The sequence below is a fragment of the Oncorhynchus mykiss genome, chromosome 10 (assembly GCF_013265735.2).
Source record: "Oncorhynchus mykiss isolate Arlee chromosome 10, USDA_OmykA_1.1, whole genome shotgun sequence".
In the NCBI taxonomy this organism is placed as follows: domain Eukaryota; kingdom Metazoa; phylum Chordata; class Actinopteri; order Salmoniformes; family Salmonidae; genus Oncorhynchus; species Oncorhynchus mykiss.
The window spans coordinates 44,926,501-44,950,953 of NC_048574.1; the positions used below are offsets into that span (position 1 = coordinate 44,926,501).

Here is a 24,453-nt window from a genome sequence, read left to right on the forward strand (position 1 = left end):
GTACTTTTGTATTTGTATGAGCGGGTCAATCGTTCATTTTTGATAGGATAACGTTACTTGATGAAGACTTGCTTTTGTCTTGAAGCTAAAATGTAATGAGTGTAGCCTACAGATTAGAAAACAAACCCTTCAATTGTCTGCACAGGCTTGTGAATTATTGCTTTATTCAAGGGTGTAATATGATTTGGTTGCATTATTCAATAGCTTAGTGTAATATGTTTCAGAAGAAACTGTCATTGTTGAATAGTTTGTGCTTGCTGGCTAGTGGCTAATGTGATACTTAGTCATTTAGAGCTGCTGACCAAGAATGTCGCGTTGCCAGCGACAACGACATGTGAGGCAAGGATGTAATGTGAATTTAAAACTAGCAATCTCTTTCGCCACTCCGCTCCTCAGACTCTCCTTCATATCTCTTAGTGGGAATAGGGCCTTAGAATATCAAAATAGAGACAATCCCTTTACAGAACTGCAACAAAGAAACACACAACGCCACTACCACCACAAACACCAACAAAAGATAGCTAATTGTCTCCCCCCCAGGGAGCTGGTTATCAGTATAATTAAATGGCTCGATACGGTGCAGCACACCACACCAACCAAAGCTGCAAGTTGAGTTTAAAAATGCTGTAGTTTAAGCATGGTTCCCCCAAACACCAAAACAGTTTCAAATAAAATCAAGCTTTCATTATCCAGCAGACATGGAACGCAACGCAATGTGCTTTACAGGAAAAAAAACAATGATACCATTTGCTACCTGGGCTGCACCTCATGATTGGAAAAAGCCAACAATTAAACACTGTCTGTGTCATCCTGTGCCATATGACTTCCAGTCCAACAGTACCACAAAGGATGGAAAAATACCCTGGGAAACCCAAATAACCTCTGTTCTCCTCTACTGTATCAACGTTAGAGGCAGACAGTGCACCACTTTATAAAACCAGGACTTTGTTTCAGACAGGTGAGAGAAACAAGCAGCACAGTACCCAAAATAGAGAATTAACATAACATATTTTTTCAATCATTCATAATGATGAACTACAGCGTGTTCCAGGTACTGGTGAGAGAAGCAGCTGTGATGTGATTTCATGTCGTGCCAGACCTTCTGCTCCCTACGAATGAGATTCACTGAAGAACTTAGCACATCCCAGTCTTTGATTACCCAACATCCCTTTTAACTTTGTTGGACCCGACGGTCGCCTCTTAATTAAGCTTTGAGGGAGCGGCCAGATCGAAACAGAAAGGTGTCTTTTTACTTTTTTATCCAACTACCTTTAAAACCAGGACGTTGCTGACTAGAAGAGAACAAATGGTTGACGGCTGTTAGTATCCATATGCAAAGAAAGCACCAAGCACTCGAATGAAGGGAAAAACAACATTGATTCATTTATAGAAAATATTAAGTGCATTACAATACCAGCTTTGAAGTCGCTCCAAATGTTTTACTTAAACAAAAGTAGCTATGGTGTAATATAAACAGCAGACACTCTTACTAATAGGAGCGTAAACAAATGCCACTCCACTGTTAAGACGACATGGCAGCTACAAACACTGGTGGATTGATCCTGCAACCCTCTGGTATCATCACCTGCTATATCATTTCACCACATGCAATTTGAGTGAAGGTTGGTGAGTATCTATTGAGAAAGATTATGCAAAGACCATTGACATTCCTGATATGAAGGAGAACAGACTTCCTGAGGTTTTTCAGTCGCCCAATACGAGTCATCACATCATGCACCAAAATGTGCTTCCTGTGAAACACCAAGTCCTCCAGCATTCATCCAGCAGTATTATCAGCAGATTTTTGGCTTTCATAATTTAAAAAGTCAGGAAGAAAGATATGCTAATGAAGACACAGAGCTGCCATCCTATCTGAGCGGTGTGGAACATAAATAAACCTTGGGGGTGAGTACAGTTTATGAGCAGGAGCCACACAGAACACACAGCGGCATATATTCTCAACTGACTGTCTCAGTGGCAGACGGCGCTGCATGCCATTGACAACATTTTCTCGTAAAAGGCCAATTCTATTAAGAGACCTACCGACGCCAACCCTCTCCAATCTCCCCCACCTGCACAGGCCTATATCCATTCACATAGATAAGACATTCGAACTTCAGCCAGCCTTCTATTTATATTTCTGTAGAAAAGGTTAATTGCAGCCGTTTTGTGAACACAAAGGTATGATTCATCAGAAAACACTGTCAGGGGAGAGAGAGCAAGGACTCTGAAATTTAGAGAAACCTTTCAAGCATTATTACTTTTGTGTTGAAGATCCTGAGTATTGTGTAATCACATTTAGATTGGGTTTTTGAGGATGTGTGCTGTTCTCATTGTATAACCGTACTGAATTGACAGGGGGGGGGGGGGGCACAGAACATGTAGGCTTGATGAGTATTGGAGTGTCAAACCAGGAGAAAATGTGGTACTATTGGGTTTAGTTGCCTATCACAGTGGACTGGGGGGTCCTATGGCATTGCTGTACCTGCCAGGGTAGAGGCACACTCCACTAGATACAATATTAATGTAAATGCGGTGGAGGGCCGAACAGATTTTTTTGTTTGTCAAAATCAATGTGGGCCAGAAAAAGGGCAGCTATTTGATATACATACTTTCTATCTAGTTTTAGATTAGTTTATTTACCATTTTTCTTAAATAACTATTTTCCCTCATATGCTATTATACAGGGCTTTTTCCTAACCAGGAAATCAGGGTGTTGTGCTTCTCCATACACCATGGAAAAAAAATCCACTTCCGTTTAATTTCTTGTCAATAACCTTATAATTAGGCCTAGTAATGAAACGTTAGGTCTATGATGTAATTTCCTGAGCAGGTCGTACAGCTTATACTAATTCGTCTTATGGCCTTGTCTTTCTGTGGTTAACACAGGGGCCGAACAATCCTATGGACATTGGCTGAGGAATACAGATGGGGAAATGTTTAAGAATGATTATATAGTGCAAGTGTAAACAACTGAATATCATTGCTGGTTTTACCAGTGTCCTTGAGGCGAGGATGAAACGAACTGTTAAGGACTTGAACTTCCAGTTATTTCATGGCTTCCGGGCAGTGCACCTTTGCCATTCCTCCCAAGCATGGATTCTGCACCACAGGCAGAGGCTATATTTAGGCCTGAGTGAGATCACTGCAGACGAACACACAGACCAGGCTCCATAATAATCGCCAGCTAACACACAATCACACATTAATACCCACCAACTCCTAAAATACCACCCTGTTCCTGGATCTCTGGTTATATGTTAGCATACAGACATCCACACATGCTGCTCTCTCCACGTTGAAAACGGCCATATCTAGAGAAAGAGGAGAAGCTACGCACACAGATGGAGGCCATTCCGCTCCGTTACAGTAGGCTACATGGAGGAACCACAGAGGAACCTATAATGAGAGGGCTAATGTCACATCAGGCCATCTAAAAACACATCCCACAACATATAAAAGTCAAAATAGTAGCTGGGCAGGGCTGGGCAGGGCATGGCTCAGTATTAAATGTTACAGTTCCACTCGTTTTGTTTGTCATTTTTACAGGGGAAAGGCTATTTTGCTGTCCTAACGGAAGAGACAAAGAGCTATATGCAATGGTAAAATATGTTGGTTTATAGCCCTAGCCTGTACTTTCATGATGATTGAGAACCTAAATATATCATGTGAGAATTGGTGGCTTCAGCTTAAATTAAGCTTATAAGCAACACCCCATCAGGACTGGGGTCAAGTCCATCTCAATTCAAATCAATTTAGGAAATAAACTGTTTTATATACAATTACGGATACAGTTATGGTAGACGTTTTTGGAAGAAAATGTTGAAATTGACTAATTGAAAATGATTTTTTCCATGCTGTCATTTTTGGTTTAGTCTCGAGTCAGTGCACGTGAGTGCATTTATGTTCTGGAATGATTAGCCTGAACATATCTCAGGCAGAGAATTGATGTAACAGTAAAACTGTGCACATTTAGACTTAATACATTGTTATTTTACAGATTTACCTGCCATGCCATTTACCTCAAACACTGAACACTAGAACACTGAAGGTATATTCAGAATGTTGGGTACTGTGGGAATTTCTCAGTGTTCTATATGTTAATATAATGTGTGGATAGGAAAATTCATACATTCCATGCGTCTGTTTACTTAAGGGAGTTTACTCAAACAGGGCATGGAATTTCAACAAAAGGTACAGTATATACCTCCACTCAGAAGGCATCTCTCTGGTTAACTCATGATGTGCTTTGCTAGTCATGTAGGCTACATACTGCATTCAGAATTGAGACATTTTATGGTAATAAGCAGCAATGAATGATACAGAATGCACCTTTCAATATCTAATATAAATGATCTATCTACTGTATGGTAAAGCATATGGAGACCGTCTCAATTCTTCTTGCTATAAAGAACTACAAACAGAGCCTGAAATTCCATTCAAAATATTCTGATAAAATGAAGCCAAAAACCACACACATTCATCAACAACCATGAGCCTTTCAATCTAGCCTGAAGCACGACGCAATGTACCAATGTGAGTTTTCACTTGACACTAGCCAGAATTGGCAGCATTGATATGGTCTTTGCTCCTGAGGATGCCAGTCCTCCAAACCAAATTAAGCCAGGTTACTGTTCACTAGTGAGGAGAGAACCTGATCCCCACCATTTACATTCAGCTAGCCTAGCAGGGTGACTGACAGAGGACATGATAGGGGGGCATCGCTCACACAGAAGGGGGAGATGGAAGGAGGAGAGCCTGGAAGCACCTTCCCTATTCTGCCCTCCCCCCTCCAGAGAAGCAGCAGCAGTAGCAGCAGACGACAATAACTCCTAAACCAGGGTGCGCCAGACGCCCTGACAAAGGCATGCAGCCTCCTTCCAAGCTTGCTGTGGCGGCCAGCAGTCTTTGCCGGCGGATAAACACAGCCCCAAGGAGGGCGGAGGGTGGCGGACGTGTTCCTGGCCCCTGAAAAATCTAAATGGGCCACGGCCATGGATAATGAGCCACACTGCTCTAGAGGACAGTGTTCCGCTAGTTGGCCAGGCACAAAGGAGGGTATTAAATCGACCGCTCTCGACACGCAACAATGCTCCCATCATATTCCACCCAATTAGGCTGCAATGAGAGAGGGGGACAGAACAACAACTGAAAAAGAAAGCAGAAAATACACCACCACCCTAGCATGATGTGCATAACAAATGGTTATTTATTAAGATGTGATTGCCATTTCTGTCTTTACTCACATGTAGGCAGGAGAGAGCGGCGAGGACCTGGATGTCTTAAGAACTGGCACTGGGAATTTCCAGCTGACAGGAGAACCGCTTTTCCATTTCAACGGCATTTTGTTGTCACCAGCACGGAGCTACAGCGCTAACAACGGCAAAGAGCCTTTCCACGAACAGGCTTCCAGCGAGGGCTTCCATCCCACTCTGCCCACTCGGATCAGAGGGAGGGAGAGCAGCAGCGACAGGGGTGGAGTGGTACAGGCAGCAGCAGTGCAGGCTACACACAGGTTTATGACACTAGTGGCAGTAGTGAGAAGAAGCCAACGGATCCTATCTCCTGTGCCTACTGGGCCAACTCACAGTCATCTCCTGTTAGAGGGGGAAAAGCTCTCCGGTCTTGTCGCCCTTTGAGGCTGTGCCAACTCTAGCCCAGCAGCTCAACAACAGTGCCACCTTGTTAAAGGAGCAGCGACTGCAGTGCTGGGCTTGTTATAGGGAGAGGTGGAGGGAGGAGTAGATAAAGGGAGGATGGAAAAAACGCTAGCATCTGCCCACCCTTAGAGAGCAGTGCCTAAAATACTACTAGTTTACACTGGGATATAAAAAGGAAAGAAAAATTTACATTTGGATTTCTTTGAGAAATATCAAAGTAAATTTGGAGTCACGTAATGAAATGTGTCGTCGTCCCACTACGACTGGTCGGGAAAGCATGCAGTTTACTAGGCTACAGACTAAATAAAGAGTGAACTTCACAGGGTGGTGAAAGTGCAAGGTGATGAACTTGATGCTCCTTTCCAATAAATATCGAGGTTCTTATTCTGGTGACATGATGATCGATGCATGGCTGCCGTTAAATAAAAATAATCTCTCTATTTTGTCCATAATAATGTCATCATGAACACTATAGGTGGTCTCTAGCTAACAGATAGCGCTGGTGGCTAACAGTCTCTAGCAAACAGATAGCGCTGGTGGCTAACAGTCTCTAGCTAACAGATAGTGCTGGTGGCTAACAGTCTCTAGCTAACAGATAGCGCTGGTGGCTAACAGTCTCTAGCTAACAGATAGCGCTGGTGGCTAACAAATAGCACTGGTGGCTAACAGATAGCGCTGGTGGCTAACAGATAGCGCTGGTGGCTAACAGTCTCTAGCTAACAGATAGCGCTGGTGGCTAACAGTCTCTAGCTAACAGATAGCGCTGGTGGCTAACAGTCTCTAGCTAACAGATAGCGCTGGTGGCTAGAGCGCACGTGCCACTACCAGAGTGGGTACACTCGCTATACAACGCAAGCATTTCACAGTTAAAAACTCAGTGGAGTTCAAATAAGATGGAAACCCATTTAACTTGTATATATTTAACAGCAAAAGGTATTTCTATGTGCACTACGTTATCACGTACAGCCATTTATCTGCAACAAGTCAATTTGATGGAAACATCTCTTGTTTTTACGCAGATTTTTGAATGTTTGCATGAAAATCTGTCGCCAATTGGATGGAAACCTAGCTTGTGCGACTTCACACACACCTGCATAGGTGTAATTCCAAGTAGGACAAAGAGTATATCATAAAAATATCATTACAGTTCTATGGACTACATGGCCCCCTACATCTTTGGAGGGAATGTATATTCCCCATTCCGATGAGCATAATATGCAAGCATGGCAGATTGTACACTGGTATACACAATGAACATGCCTTCTCTCATTCCATTGGACTCATCCAGTTAGATTGCCCCCTCAAAATGTGTCCCCTGCATGGCTGTCATCCACCGAGCCCTCTAGCAGGAACACAGTGTGCAGTCAGCCTTGGCCTTGCCTGAGGCAGCCAGCTGATCAAGATGAAACACTGAAACTCCTCTCCTCCTAAGACCAACATCCACCCAAGCACCGAGAGCAAAATAAAAGCCAAGAATAGAGCGTTGTGCAGCTCATTTCCACGATTACAGTTCCTCTTGTCTGAAGAGCTCTGAAGGCCCTGTCAAGAAATCTATAGCAATGTCATTTCCTGTGCGCTACTTCCTTTTGGCAAGCCCCCTCTTTAGCCCTTTGTTTCAACACACTTCTCAAATCTCTTCTACTCACAACGTCGTGAAAAATGAGCCCTTGTGGAGCTGTGTCCCAAGCTGGGACCCCTATAGTCAATCCTCTCATACTCTCTCACTCTGGAGCCTTAGGGAATGTCTTCCAACCTGCCCGTAATCCCTCCCTCTAGGTTGACTCACTATCTCGTCCCACAACGAGGGAGAATATCACAAGTAGAACCACTGCAGGTATTTTCACAGGAGCCATGATGTCTTGGGACACTTCTTCACTGTGGAGTTCATTCAACAGAGGACACAGCCAGGTCTGTCAGGCAGGGTGGTCATGTGCTCGGTCTCGGCCTGGCAGGGAGAATCTTTTTTTAATCTTTTTATAGACAAAGGAAACCAGGGGATTAAAAAGCCTTTTGTCAGATAAGTGGGGATGGTGCTGAGCCAGATGTCAGCACATTAAAAAAAATGTAAAAAATAATGAATGGTGTCTGTCTGAGTGAACAAAGAATGGTTGAAGATGTTCATTCAACAAACACCAAAGACTGCCTCCGGATCAGAAAACGGAGCTCCACGTGCAGGTTACAGTAAACTGCACTACAGCCTGTTTCTGGAGCACTTAAGCTGCAGCTCTTTATTTAGACACATACCTAAATCAAATTGGAGAGGAGAGGGAAAACAACTCAACATGGATTTGTCATGACACCAGATAGTCCTAAATGCAGAGTTGCACATTTAAAAAGACTGCGCTAATTATTTCACAATCATTGCAATGTTTCATCACGGAACCTATACCTTTTTCAAAAACAGAATGTCATCCGAACATCTATTGAAGAAACTGCATCATTGCTACCACCACAAAGCAACTGTTTGACTTCTGCCCTGCCAGCCACAACTGAGCAGCACTATAAAGCACAAGACAGGCTGGGAACAAAGAGGGGAGGAGGCAGCAGTGATAACCTGATCCTCCATAACCAAATACCTCCAGCTTTTACAGTAAAGCTTGACAATGGCTGCATTTATCAGAGCCACGGTGAGCATCGATCTGTGGGCTTCTTTCAGAGGCCATTAGGGCCGCGGCGAGAGCGATAGAGAGTGCACGAAAGCGAAACTCCTGAGCTCTGCAGACACACCAACCCTGGAAGACAGGCCAAAAGTCAGGAACACACCCTCACTGTGCTGGAACACAGCTGTACTCTCTCGGAGTCTCGCTATAACACACACCCCATCACTGTTCTGGCAGGAACACACTGTACTAAAAGAACACATACACTGTATTAAAGGAAGTGTTGACCATCCTCACACTTGCTTGTCCATAAGATTGTTGTGCATTGCTTTTTGTGCACCATGCCTATGTCTGACATTTGTACTGGGCAGTAGGTGTGTGTACACGCCTGTATGAGCATAAGAGGAACAAACAAGACAGTCCTCAAGATTCTGACTCTAGAACAGACAAACGTATACCATCTACTGGATGCAGAAGGAACTGTGCCTGTCTAAATACCAGACACACCCTCAAGCAGCTGACCGCACATGCTGTCACCACACAGTGTGGTTCCTCATCCCATCTTTTACATTTTAGTCATTTAGCAGAGACACTCTTACCCAGAGTGACATACAGTATTGAGTGATGTGAGAGAAATGACAAGGTTATGTTATAATACTGTTATTGCATCAAATGGTTGTTTTATGGAATAGAATAGTGGGTTCTTAGAACATTTTCATCTGTTTATGTTCTACTGAGGATGGGCCTCTGGGAGATTTAACACTGACAGGAGATTTACCATGTCTTTGGGTGATAAGCCTAACAAGACCGCATTCCAGAGCATGAGTTAATGTTTCTGTACTGGGGTACCAGGGGAAAATGGCTCCAGAATGGAGTTGGGGTACCAGGGGGAAATGGCTCCAGTATGGAGTTGGGGTACCAGGGGGAAATGGCTCCAGTATGGAGTTGGGGTACCAGGGGGAGATGGCTCCAGTATGGAGTTGGGGTACCAGGGGGAGATGGCTCCAGTACGGAGATGGGGTACCAGGGGGAGATGGCTCCAGTATGGCGCTGGGGTACCAGGGGGAGATGGCTCCAGTATGGAGCTGGTGTACCAGGGGGAAATGGCTCCAGTATGGAGCTGGGGTACCAGGGGGAAATGGCTCCAGTATGGAGTTGGGGTACCAGGGGGAAATGGCTCAGTATGGAGTTGGGGTACCAGGGGGAAATGGCACCAGTATGGACTTGGGGTCCCAGGGGGAGATGGCACCCGTATGGAGTTGGGGGGCCAGACCCTGGTCTCTACACAACGAGAACAGTTTTACAGCAGATACTGTCTGCTGTGAATTATAAGTATCTTTCATACAAATCTTAGCCTTGTGACCCATTCCACACATCTGTTGTCATGTAGACTGGAGGGGGTGTATCTTGGCTATAAAAGACCTTTGAACCTTTGTCTCGGGGCTCTCAACGAATCACCTGAGAGTGATTTGTCGACCAGCCATCATTATCGTACAGCACTCAATCGATTCACTTTATGTGTGTGTGCTGTATTGACCTGCTCCCTTATTATTAAGTGAATAAAGATTTAGTTTAAGTATGACTCTGACTTGTTAAGTTAGTCTCTCGTAATTTGATAGTAAAGAAATTAACCACCACAGTGCATACATTTTTTGTACTGGTCCCCCGCGGGAATCAAACCCATAACCGTGGTTATTACAAGCGCCATGCTCTACCAACAGCCAAATGGGTTAATCACATCTATCAGTCTATCCAGCTGTCACAGGAATGGAAAAACATTGATGACACCAAAGTGAAGAGCCCAGAGGGCACAGGTGATCAAATCAATCAAAATGTCAGTTATAAGTGATTTAGAATCGCTCTCCCTCAACACCAACACTCTGCTGTCTACATTTGGATAGATTCAACTAAGAAGAACCATGTAAAAAACAAAAGCAAAGGCCCTAAAAGACATTGATCAGAAAATAATCTGCATTTGGCATTATCAAAGCATTTCTGGGTTGAGAAATAATTCTGCTGAAAGTGCTAGTTGAGAGAAACTCACCCAGCGTAGAAAAGCGTAGAAGACTGTGGTAGCGAAAGCAGAAAAGGGGCGTTAGCCTGGCATCAGAGGGATCCGTGATGAAAGCAGAGGCCCAGCAGGTGCTGAAGACGGAGGAGCTCTGCTGAGGGGTGCAGCAGCAGCAGGCAGCTTAGAACCAAGCTAAAGGAGCCTACCTCTATCTAAGAAACACACGATGAATGCCTTCTCACATTCTCTGTTTTGGAACATCTCCTTTTTAGTCATGATCCACTTTTAGACAAACAACACAAACTCTGGCTAGGCCCAAATAAAACAAACCAAGGAGTAGTGAAATAGTACTGGTTCTGGTATTAGGTTTCACTGATTGTTTTACCTTTCACCTTAATGGTCAATGAGATTTATCTTTCTTAAACATCTTTTAAGTGGGATGCAGGGGTGCTATTGGTTAACTGTTAGTCGTTGAAAATACATTTGACCAGTCATGCTTTTCAGTCTATAGGTTAATTTTCATAATTCAATTGGTGCCAGAATTTAACAACTGGAAAAGTGTTGGAGTCGACTGGAATTAGTATTTAGCTGAAAACAGTCATGTACAATGAGTGAGTTTATTGAGTTAGAAAGTAGCTTTCTTATGTCAGCTAATGGCCGTCTCTAGCCACGAGCAAGACAGAGCGGAGACTCGTTGCTTGGCTAGTCAAAGACACAGGCTGCAGGGAGCAATGGGAGAGAGAATCAGCACGAAGCAGCTAACAAGAACAGCTACAGTATTAAGCTAGCAACCAAAAAAGTTTCACAGCATCTCTCTCCTGTTCTACTGGTTTTCATATCGATTTTCTTTCGTTGTCCAGAAGACAAAGGCACAATCCTAGTCATATTAAAAACCCATCCTAGTTGTTGCATATTTACATTCCCCTCTTTTTACGTTTCAAACGGATATCTTCATCTCTGTCACATAAAACGGCTCGAGTCAGGTGCTTCTTTGAGAACAGCGTTTGCCCACATTTTCCATTTTCGCAAATGTTTGAAAATGATAAAGCACATTGAAGTATTACATTGACTGCTTCATTACAATAGTTCCATGTTCAATAATATGAGACGATAGGCTTGCTACTGTCGCACGTTTTTTAAGCTCTTACTTAAAAAGGTCCGTTCCTTGTACCCATGCATAGCTAATTCAACATCGGGCACACCATAACTTCAGACACTAGCGAATGGAGGACCAAATCACCTCCAACTTTTGCAAATAAAGTTTTGCAAATAAATACTCCCTGCTAGCTAGCTGACCACCGATTTTCATTACAATTTAAATAAGTAAAGTTATGTTATGAGAGTTTCCCAAAAAAATATATAAACATGTTGTGGGACACGTGGTATATTGTAAAATTAGACTGCGCGACAGACCACACTATTTAATGTCCAACTTTTGACCCCTGAAATATAGAGAACAGATTTGCTAATGTTGCTAGCTTAGAGTACTATGATGGACACCTTCTTCACTTCTTATGAGAAGCACTTGGAGGAAAGTGGGTGGAGGGAAAAACCCAGACAAATCTAAAACTACAACGAGTCTCGGTTTGGTAGCAACCAGAGCAGGCACAAAGTGCTGGCTCCCCTGTACCAGCAGGCTCCAGGGACCAAGGAGCACATTACAGTGCTGGCCTGCTTCAACGCAACTTGGGAGGACGTCCCCCCCATTTATCTACCCCAAGTGTTTCCCCGGCGGCCACTACACACTGAAGTATAACCCCTTGTATGGACAATCAAACTGTAGCTACATTGACAGGGACCTGTTCAAGAAGTGGTTTCAACACTTCATTCAGCATGCAGTCTAGGAGCGTCCTCTCCAATGGGCACAAGAGCCACATGGACCCGGAGGTGCTCAAGGCGGCACTAAAGGAGGGGTTATACTTCCACCACACTGCACCCATGTCCTGCAGCCGCTGGACTTGGCATACTTTGGCCCTTTAAAGGCTAAGTTCTTCAAGGTATCTGGAGTCCTCAGCCATTTTGATCACTTCCTACATGGTAAACAAATCAGAATTTGCCAGAGTATTCCGCTACCCTACCAGGACTGCAAGGACATGCGCTCTGTAGTGGAAGGGTTTAAGAAGTGTGGCCTCTTCCCTTTTGTCCCTTCAGCCATAGAAGGGACCCGTTTGATGTAGTCTTGGTCCCAACAGGGTCCACCGCCTCTCCTGGAACCAGTAGCACTGTGCCGTCCACAAGCACCTCCTCTCGAGTGACCACAGGGGGATCCTCGGCCCCTGCTCCAGTCCCAGCCCCTGCTTCAGTCCCAGACCCTGCTCCAGTCCCAGACCCTGCTCCAGTCCCAGACCCTGCTCCAGTCCCAGACCCTGCTCCAGTCCCAGACCCTGCTCCAATCCCAGCTCCTGCTCCAGTCCCAGCCCCTGCTCCAGTCCCAGCCCCTGCTCCAGTCCCAGCCCCTGCTCAAGTCCCAGCTCCAGTCCCAACCCTAGAAGAGCACGCCGTAATAGAGGTGGGGCTGATAGGGATGGACATGGGGTACATTCTTACCTTCCTGAAGTATCGGCCAGACCAATACAGAAGACTCCCTGTGGTCGCCACATGCCTCACTGAGGAGGAATACAAGCACCAGTGAAGAGGGGTGAGTAGGAGAGGGCAGAGGCGAAAGAGTGTTTTGGGCAGCCCTCAGAACACAGAGGGCACAGGAGAGGGCTGCCATGGATGAGAGCGTCAACGCCATTGCCTCTGCTGGACCCCCCACTGGAACCACTCCTGACAGCTGCATCACCACCACCAGTGCCTCCCAGTGTGCAACACCTTCAGGAGCCGCCGGAGTCCCAAGCTGAAGGCGGCGGCCACGTGCCTGCTCCCTCAGCTACACCATTGTCAGCCCCTCAACCCCAGCATTACAAACACCAGCTCCTCCATGCCATCGTCGGCGGTTTGATCCACCACCAGACCCCGTCTGTCACCACCGAAGCGGCCTCCTCTGGACCAACTACCTCCTCAATCTCCCCTGGTCAAACCACCACAGCAGCCTTGTCTGGTGCCCCTGTCCCCTGCAATTCAAATACAGCCACCTCCACAGGTAAATACACATTAAATGATGAACAAAAAGTATACTGTTTGTTGTGTTGTATAAAACTGGTGTTGAAAAAATAAAAATGTCTCTTTACATATCTACGGTCCATAACACCAGCCCACAAGGCATGTCCACCTCCTCAAAAATGTCTGTAGCTTCCTCCAAATAAAAACGTGATTCATATTTATATTTTCCAACTGGGCTATGCATTTGCGTGAGGTTTGTTTCTCGCCTGTGCAGCCTCGTTTCACTGCCAAAAATAAAATGTAAACCATATTGTTTCAGTGAAATAACAATAATGTCAAATACAGGTAGCCAAGTCAAATAATTAACATCCAATCACATTAACCGTTACTCTCTCGCGGGAATTCCACTAACGGTCAGTAATGTAGTTAAACGTAGCTGCTGCTCATTTCATTTGCTCAAAAATTGATAAATAGTTGCAAAAAAAGTAAGGCCCGCATCCATAGACACATACCAGCTCTACTGGTAGTACTACCCTTACCAGCAGTACCACACTTGCATCTGTCGAAGACAAGTTGTTCTGCTTCCACGAGCACATCCAATGTTAGCATCAGTAATTCTACATTTGTTGTTAGCCCAGCTAGCATGGACACTGACAGTTGTGAATCTGATGCAGCCGAAGAGCTACTGCCCCCTTACCCGGGAAAGCACTGAACAACAGACGGGGACGTTGGACCATCGAAGAGGTGCAAATATGATGAGAACTACATTGATTTGGGGTTCACTTATATTGGGAGTAGCCACAGTGTGTTAAATGTGCAAAAGCACTATCTCACAACTCGATGAAACCTTGCGCAGACATTTAAAAACAAAACATGGCAATTTGAAAAATAAGCCATGGGAGATTTTGAGCGAGAATTAAGACGACTTTCGAGTAGTAAGACATGTATAAAAGCAACAGCTACCATTAATACGAAGGGGCTAGAAGCGTCTTATATGGTGAGCTTCTCTGTCCTGCCAATGCATGGAAAATCCCGCCAGCTCTACATTATTTGTGTCGTCGTTCAGTCACGACTCGTGAGACGAGACATAAGATATTACAAATTTGAATGTCCCGTTGATAGGATATTCTTAATCATAGATCATCCATTTTATTTTCCATTGATTGCAAGTTGGCCAATAGTATGGATGGTAGTGGAATTTTACTCACTCGCCTACGAATACTCAGAAGGCAACCCGACCTCCGCCCCCTTTCCTTCCGTCTATTCTTCTTGCAAATGACAGGGATTTGGGCCCGTTCCCGAGAATGCAGTATATCCTTCACGTCGGACTCGTTAACCTGTCTTGGGCAGGGGGCGGTATTTTCACCTCCGGATGAAAAGCGTGCCCAAATTAAACTGCCGGCTACTCAGGCCCCTAAGCTAGGATATGCATATAATTAGTAGATTTGGATAGAAAACTCTAAAGTTTACAAAACTGTTAAAATAATGTATGTGAGTATAACAGAACTGATATGGCAGGCGAAAACCAGAGGTTTTAACTTTAGATTAACTTTATCGAACAAAACACACATTTATTGTGTAACATGAAGTCCTGTGAGTGCCATCTGATGAAGATCAAAGGTTAGTGATTAATTTAATAGCTATTTCTGACTTTTGTGAGCCCTCTCCTTGGCTCGAAAATGGCTGTATGGTTTTCTGTGACTAGGTGCTGACCTAACAATCGTTTGGTGTGCTTTCGCCGTAAAGCCTATTTGAAATCGGAAACTGTGGCTGGATTTACAATAAGTTTATCTTTAAAATGGTGTATAATACTTGTATGTTTGAGGTATTTTAATTATGGGATTTCTGTTGTTTTGAATTTGGCGCCCTGCAATTTCACTGGCTGTTGTCGAGGTGGGACGCTAGCGCCACACTTGTACCAGAGAGGTTAACCTTTCTGGCGCAGGTGTTCTGCTAGCAACCCAACTCGACAACAACCGGTGAAATTGCAGAGCGCGAAATTCAAATTACAGAAATATTTAACATTCATGAAAATACAGTGTCATACATCAAACTAAAGCGTAACTTCTTGTTAATCCAGCCGCTGTGTCAGATTTCAAAAAGGCTTTGCAGCGAAAACATACCATGCGATTATCTGAGCTTCAAAAGTACTGGGGACAATATAAATGAGGGGAGACAATACATCTACATGCCTGAAGCACTGCCCTTATATACAACAGATATTATGGTCGTGAAAATGACTGGAGGCAGGATTCGGTTAGACGTAACAACAGTTACTGTTATTTATTTTTTTAAACAGTATACTTCGGTAGTCAGAGCTCACAGTCCTAATATACCATAGGCCTAAATGCACTGACGCAGTTAGAGCAGAATCTGTAACATAAAAAGTGTTTCCAGCTGAGGCACTCCACTAAAATCTTCATGAAGTGCTCTGAGAAGACAAAATCCCTGAACAGCTGCAGCAACACACAAAAAGGCACAAAGGACAGGGGCTTAGAGAAACCTCGCTGACACTACAGCAGCGCCAGAGAGGACACAGAGAAAAGATAGTCAAGAGAGCAGCATCATTTATGCAAAAAAAATTGTCAACAGTCATGATGTTGTGAGTAATCTCCCATGGCGCTCCACAATCACACAACTTCCTACTTCATTAGCGTTACCGATGGTAGCTGACTTGCGGATAAAAACCCACTCACAGCTTAAGGCATTAGTCACCTGGTACAAAAACAACACGTCCTATAGAGGGGCCTGGAGACAGGCCCAAAGAGCAAAGTTAGCCTACACACACACACACACACACACTGAGCTGCATGAACACTGCGCACTTAGTCCATGTCTTTGACTCACTTTAAGACATAATTATGAATGTTAGTTAACAGGAATGTTCCAGTTCAAATACAGAAACTGAATAATGCAAATTATGTAACAGGTAGTAATTGCAATGATCAAAATAAAACACATTATTTTTAGTTTAAAACTAAAATGTCCATCTCTGTCCTTGAGAGAAAGAGAGCAAACCTGACAGAAAAAGGAGAGAATATTTTTTTTGTTCATGTTAGTCTAACTTCACATTAGGGTTGGGGCGGTATCCACATTTTCATACCCTTTCTGTACCATAACGGGGTATACGGTATTACCCAATGTGCACACAAGGGGCACCATTTAAAAAATATATATAAATAATAACATAATCTTTGGGGACGCACAAAACAATTGAGGCAACATGGATCTTGATCCAGGAGGGGATTGAATGAGTCTGCTGTAACCAAGAAGCTTGATCTTGACAGTTAGCAAACCAAATGCATAGCTGGAGCCCTGAGCTGGATATACACGACCAGTCAAAAGTTTTAGAACAACTACTCATTCAAGGGTTTTTCTTTATTTGTACTACATTGTGGAATAATAGTGAAGTCATCAAAACAATGAAACAACACATATGAAAGCATGCAGTTACCAAAAAAAATCAAAATATATTTTATATTTTTCAAATAGCCACCCTTTGCCTTGACAGCTTTGCACACTTTTGGCATTCTCTCAACTAGCTTCATGAGGTAGTCACCTGGAATGCATTTCATTTATCAGGTGCCTCCTTAAAATTAATTTGTGGAATTTCTTTCCTTAATGCGTTTGAGCCAATCAGTTGTGATGTGACAAGGTAGACAGAAGATAGCTCTATTTGGTAAAAGACCAAGTCTATGGCAAGAACAGCTCAAATAAGCAAAGAGAAAAGCAGTCCATCATCACTAAGACAGGAAGGTCAGTCGATCCAGAACATTTCAAGAACTTTGAAAGTTTCTTCAAGTGCAGTCGCAAAAACCATCAAGCACTATGATGAAACTGGCTCTCATGAGGTCCGCCACAGGAATAGAAGACCCAGAGTTACCTCTGCTGCAGAGGATAAGTTCATTAGAGCTACCAGCCTCAGAAATTGCAGCTCAAATAAATGCTTCACAGAGTTCAAGTAACAGACACATCTCAAAATCAATGACTATGTGACTATGTGAATCAGGCCTTCATGGTCAAATTGCTGCAAAGAAACCACTACTAATGGACACCAATAAGAAGAAGAGACTTGCTTGGGCCAAGAAACACTAGCAATGAACATTAGACCGGTGGAAATGTGTCCTTTGGTCTGATGAGTCCATTTGGAGATTTTTGGTTCCAACCTCTATATCTTTGTGAGACACGGTGTGGGTAAACAGATGATCTCCTCATGTGTATTTCCCACCGTAAAACATGTAGGAGGTGGTGTTATGGTGTGGGAGTGCTTGGCTGGTGACACTGTCTGTAAATTCTTTAGAATTCAAGGCACACTTCACTAGCATGGCAACCACAGCATTCTGCAGCGATACGCCATCCCATCTGGTTTGGGCTTAGTGGGACAATCATTTGTTTTTCAACAGGACAATGACGCAACATACCTCCAGGCTGTGTTAGGGCTATTTTACCAAGAAGGAGAGTGATGGGGTGCTGCATCAGATGACCTGGCCACCACAATCCTCCGACCTCAACCAAATTGAGATGGTTTGGGATGAGTTGGACAACAGAGTGAAGGAAAAGCAGCCAACAAGTGCTCAGCATCTGTGGGAACTCAAGACTGTTGGAAAATAATTCCAGGGGAAGCTGGTTGAGAGAATGCCAAGAGTGTGCAAAGCTGTCATCAAGGCAAAGGGTGGCTACTTTGAAGAATCTCAACTATAAAATATATTTTGATTTGTTTAACAATTGTTTTTGTTACAACATGACTCCATGTTTTATTTCATAGTTGATGTCTAAACTATTATTCTACAATGTAGAAAATAGTAAAAATAAAGAAAATCTCTTGAATGAGTAGGTGTTCTAAAAATTTTGACCAGAAGTGTAATTTATTTAACTTAGATTTCTTAGTTATATTTAACTTATAGTTACAGTGCCTTGAGAAAGTATTCGGCCCAGAATGGTCCTGTATTTGGCTCCATCCATCTTCCCATCAATTTTAACCATCTTCCCTGTCCCTGCTGAAGAAAAGCAGGCCCAAACCATGATGCTGCCACCACCATGTTTGACAGTGGGGATGGTGTGTTCAGCTGTGTTGCTTTTACGCCAAACATAACGTTTTGCATTGTTGCCAAAAAGTTCAATTTTGGTTTCATCTGACCAGAGCACCTTCTTTCACATGTTTGGTTTGTCTCCCAGGTGGCTTGTGGCAAACTTTAAACAACACTTTTTATGGATATCTTTAAGAAATGGCTTTCTTCTTGCCACTCTTCCATAAAGGCCAGATTTGTGCAATATACGACTGATTGTTGTCCTATGGACAGAGTCTCCCACCTCAGCTGTAGATCTCTGCAGTTCATCCAGAGTGATCATGGGCCTCTTGGCTGCATCTCTGATCAGTCTTCTCCTTGTATGAGCTGAAAGTTTAGAGGGACGGCCAGGTCTTGGTAGATTTGCAGTGGTCTGATACTCCTTCCATTTCAATATTATCGCTTACACAGTGCTCCTTGGGATGTTTAAAGCTTGGGAAATCTTTTTGTATCCAAATCCGGCTTTAAACTTCTTCACAACAGTATCTCGGACCTGCCTGGTGTGTTCCTTGTTCTTCATGATGCTCTCTGCGCTTTTAACGGACCTCTGAGACTATCACAGTGCAGGTGCATTTATACGGAGACTTGATTACACACAGGTGGATTGTATTTATCATCATTAGTCATTTAGGTCAACATTGGATCATAATTTTGCACGCCCAATTTTTCAGTTTTTGATTTGTTAAAAAAGTTTGAAATATCCAATAAATGTCGTTCCACTTCATGATTGTGTCCCACTTGTTGTTGATTCTTCACAAAAAAATACAGTTTTATATCTTTATGTTTGAAGCCTGAAATGTGGCAAAAGGTCGCAAAGTTCAAGGGGGCCGAATACTTTCGCAAGGCACTGTAGTTATACGCAGTGGCGCCACTGCGAGGTGGGAGTGTCCCAACACCAAAATAAAATTTTAAACGGTATTGAAAATCATACCGTCGGTATTTTGAAATATACCGTTTATACCGTATACCGGGATATGGCCAAAACCTACTTCACATACTACTTAAGAGATGAGAGAGGATTATAATGGGTTTCTGAAATTGTACAGTGAAGTCCTTTAGTGAGTTGAGCTAAAAAGCAAGTGTTTGAAGTTACACATTCACACATAACAAAAAAAGCAGAAACTGCTAAGATGAGGCACTTCAGACGAAAGTGAGGAATGTTGATTGATCGTGTATAGATGCAGAAAAAAAGTTGGACATACATTGCACAGTACCTGTCGTGCAGTCCGAGGGACATCGTCTCCCCTCTGTGTACAGGGTGCTCCATGCCCTCGCCAAAACCACACCCCTGAAAACAGGTCAACAATACATTAATGATACCCTCCTTTGAAGAGTCCGGACAGTAAGTGTACCTATTAAGCCCACCAAAATCTTAGGCATTTCTAACATATACTGCCCTAAGTCCTGTAAGAAAAGATGAAAGATGAATCTCTCATGTAAAGTTTTATGACTTGACTTACACCATTTGTTTATGTACAATAAATATATTTGATAAAATATGTATAAAGTCCGGACTGGGCTTAACGGGTACTGAATGTACCCTTTAAGCTCACCTTTAAAATATATATTTTAATTCATTTCCAAATGTTGCAAACTTAACCTGACATTTATGTAAACTTAAATTCTAATAATCGCCCCTAAAGTTATTTTTCCTGACAACCAGTACACACCTGATTCTACTAATCATAGACTTCAATCAAGACTTGAATAGATGAACACGGTGTGTTACTGCTTGGTTTGAACAAAAACCTGCACCCGCACCGCCCTCTGTAGATCAGATGCCATGGACAAAGACCATAACACAAACAACTTTTACTTAATTATCTCAAAGCTGGCTCACATTTGCTGCAGTCATATTCTTGTTAATTAGTTCAACATGTCTTCCTAAAGCCTGTCTGAAGACAGTTTCATATCACCCTCTCTACTATAGTAGAGTATAGAAACACCTGTATGAATGAGGGACAACAATATGACAATGTCCCAGACTGCTTGAGTAGTCGTCCAATAGTCATCTGCTTGTCCCTCATTTGTTTCTATTTTTGCCAACTACTTATATGTCTCCAATCTCCAATATCCTTCAACTCTGGTCTTCTCTAGAATTGCAAAGGGTCGGAAACTTACCAGGAAATTTCAGGAAATTCTTCATTGGAAGTTAAATAACTCAAAACTCATCAAAAAAGTTATACGCTAACAGTAAACCTTTTTTGTGGGACACACATAAGGCAATTCTAGGTCTTGTGGCATATTTTGGTTAAACTATCCCCATTCAATGGAATTGCAACCCTCTGTATGCACAGTGCATTCTTCCATCACATGTACAGCTGATTCTCAAGATCTTGCACACTAATGAGATGCTATTGAGCCCAAACTACTACACCGTGAGCCAAGGACTACATGCTTTCTGGTAAATTCATATACTCTGCGACCTTTTGCCACATTTCAGGCTTCAAACATAAAGATATAAAACTGTATTTTTTTGTGAAGAATCAACAACAAGTGAGACACAATCATGAAGTGGAACGACATTTATTGGATATTTCAAACTTTAACAAATCAAAAACTGAAAAATTGGGCGTGCAAAATTATTCAGCCCCCTTAAGTTAATACTTTGTAGCGCCACCTTTTGCTGCGATTACAGCTGTAAGTCGCTTGGGGTATGTCTCTATCAGTTTTGCACATCAAGAGACTGACATTTTTTCCCATTCCTCCTTGCAAAACAGCTCGAGCTCAGTGAGGTTGGATGGAGAGCATTTGTGAACAGCAGTTTTCAGTTCTTTCCACAGATTCTCGATTGGATTCAGGTCTGGACTTTGACTTGGCCATTCTAACACCTGGATATGTTTATTTTTGAACCATTCCATTGTAGATTTTGCTTTATGTTTTGGATCATTGTCTTGTTGGAAGACAAATCTCCGTCCCAGTCTCAGGTCTTTTGCAGACTCCATCAGGTTTTCTTCCAGAATGGTCCTGTATTTGGCTCCATCCATCTTCCCATCAATTTTAACCATCTTCCCTGTCCCTGCTGAAGAAAAGCAGGCCCAAACCATGATGCTGCCACCACCATGTTTGACAGTGGGGATGGTGTGTTCAGCTGTGTTGCTTTTACGCCAAACATAACGTTTTGCATTGTTGCCAAAAAGTTCAATTTTGGTTTCATCTGACCAGAGCACCTTCTTCCACATGTTTGGTGTGTCTCCCAGGTGGCTTGTGGCAAACTTTAAACGACACTTTTTACGGATATCTTTAAGAAATGGCTTTCTTCTTGCCACTCTTCCATAAAGGTCAGATTTGTGCAATATACGACTGATTGTTGTCCTATGGACAGAGTCTCCCATCTCAGCTGTAGATCTCTGCAGTTCATCCAGAGTGATCATGGGCCTCTTGGCTGCATCTCTGATCAGTCTTCTCCTTGTATGAGCTGAAAGTTTAGAGGGACGGCCAGGTCTTGGTAGATTTGCAGTGGTCTGATACTCCTTCCATTTCAATATTATCGCTTGCACAGTGCTCCTTGGGATGTTTAAAGCTTGGGAAATATTTTTGTATCCAAATCCGGCTTTAAACTTCTTCACAACAGTATCTCGGACCTGCCTGGTGTGTTCCTTGTTCTTCATGATGCTCTCTGCGCTTTTAACGGACCTCTGAGACTATCACAGTGCAGGTGCATTTATACGGAGACTTGATTACACACAGGTGGATTGTATTTATCATCATTAGTCATTTAGGTCAACATTGGATCATTCAGAGATCCTCACTGAACTTCTGGAGAGAGTTTGCTGCACTGAAAGTAAAGGGGCTGAATAATTTTGCACGCCCAATTTTTCAGTTTTTGATTTGTTAAAAAAGTTTGAAATATCCAATAAATGTCGTTCCACTTCATGATTGTGTCCCACTTGTTGTTGTTCTTCACAAAAAAATACAGTTTTATATCTTTATGTTTGAAGCCTGAAATGTGGCAAAAGGTCGCAAAGTTCAAGGGGGCCGAATACTTTCGCAAGGCACTGTACATATATATTTTATATGACATGTTTTTTGGTAACTAGTAAATAGTAGCCTACAGCAAAGTATGTTTAAATAATTTCTAACTTAATTTCTGCTAGTTAGTTTTTGCTACCATGTGGGTTTAGCTTGCTTGAGCTTGCTAACTGAGGAGTGTTAATTCTCCTGTTTCCATACATGTTTCATTTGAAAACATTTATCTTACAAAGGAGTTGTTTTAACTAACTGCTTAACTATTTATCTGTACATGGAATTGTATTAGGGTTTTTTAAAATATTTTTTCCCTAATGTTTACAGGAAAATGCCACATGCATGATCTGATGTGTGGAGACATTTCACTGCAGATAATGTAGAAGGAAAAGCTGTGTACATTTGCAAAAACTGTGCCAAATCATATGTGAAGAATGCAACAAAGATGCAGAATCATCTGGCCAAGTGCATAAAGTTCCCTCAGCACTCACAACAAGCAACCTCTGACAAAAGTCCCTGTACTTCTATTCGAGGTGAAAATGATAAATCAGACACCTTACCGATAGCAACAACTCATGGTCCTCCTGGAATCAGAAGTTTTTTTTAACTCAATGGAGGAACGCAGTCAGAGAAATGCTGATGAATGTCTTGCTCGAGCTGTGTATGCAACTGGTTCACCTCTGACGCTCACAGGCAATGTGTATTGGAAGTAGGGTTGCACATTTTGGGGAATATTCAGAGGTGGAAACTTTCCATGGGAATTACTGGAATATATGGGAATTAATGGAAATATATGCAAACGTAATATTAATACAATTTAAATGTAGATGTTATTTGCATTGGATACATTTACCATATCATATGGAGACCGAAACAAACATTTTACCTTATCACAAGGAGACATAATTGCAAATGATTAAATCATTCCAATACAAATAAAAATTAATTTAGTTACAAATTGATCTTTAATTAAATGAGTTGACTCGTCACATGGTATGATTTCACTGAAGAACAAAAGAGACTGTTGAATGATCCACAATGATCCCAAAAACATTTAACATACATCTGTCAAATGATAGTCTAGAAACTAAAGCTTTGGTTGTCTTCCTCTCTGGCTTCCATGTCTATACTGTACGGTATACTGTAGGAGCAAGCATTTCCTGAGTATTATGTGTGCCCAACAGTTGCTGTTAATAAAACATTTCTGACCATTTTGAACAGTGTAAACACAAGTGTACCAGGTGTACCTGTTCTAACAAAAACAGCAGACTAAAAACATTTGCATGCATTATTTATTGCTTAGGATAATTATTTGAAGCTCCTTTTGTTATTTAATTTTAAAACTAAAATGCTCGATTGCATTTCAAAGCATGAATGTCTTGTATGCTGTGTGATGGCATGAATTAACAACTTATTAACACAGTAGCCTATATAATAAAATATAGGCCTAAATAAATTACGGAATTAAGTCTAAACAGGACATGCTCTTAGGCCTACAGCTCGATGGTAGTTATATACCAAGGATACAAAGCCTACTAATAATAAAGACATCACTTATTATTATAATGATGATCATGATAAGGAGATCAAGAGAAAGGGAGGCTATAGGAGCGAGAGCTGCGTGCATATTATGTATAACAAACAGGTGCTGTTAGATTAAATTTTTCTGTCTGTTTGGAACACTAAATACATAAGTAATAGCAGTCTGTTCTCATAAAAACAATTATAAAGCCTTTATTTATATTTTATTTAACTAGGCAAGTCAGTTAAGAACAAATTCTTATATTCAATGACGGCCTACTAAAAGGCCTCCTGAGGGGACGGGGGCTGGGAGTAAAAATAAATATAAGACAACACACACATCACCACAAAAGAGACACCACAACACTACATAAAGAGAGTCCTAAGACAACAACATAGCATGGCAGCAACAACATGACAACAACATGGAAGCAGCACAACATGGTAGCAGCACAAAACATGGTACAAACATTATTGGGCACAGACAACAGCACAAAGGGCAAGAAGGTACAGACAACAATACATCACACAAAGAAGCCACAACTGTCAGTAAGAGTGTCCATGATTGAGTCTATGAATGAAGA

At 42.5% G+C, this 24,453-nt stretch overlaps 1 protein-coding gene across 4 annotated transcripts in view; it reads right to left on the minus strand.

Moving 5' to 3' along the window:
- Window positions 1-24,453, minus strand: part of LOC110533119 (kelch-like protein 13) — a 99,650-nt gene that overhangs the window by 47,894 nt on the left and 27,303 nt on the right. The window contains exon 1 of one of the 4 annotated variants that reach the window (XM_036990417.1): window positions 5,247-5,344. The exons of 1 other annotated variant lie outside the window; for it this stretch is intronic. In XM_036990417.1, the coding sequence (XP_036846312.1) occupies window positions 5,247-5,344 (98 nt within the window). Of the gene's footprint in view, window positions 1-5,246; window positions 5,345-19,584; window positions 19,671-24,453 lie in introns of those variants that run through there. 2 more of the 4 variants (XM_036990419.1, XM_036990418.1) reach the window with 2 other exon arrangements.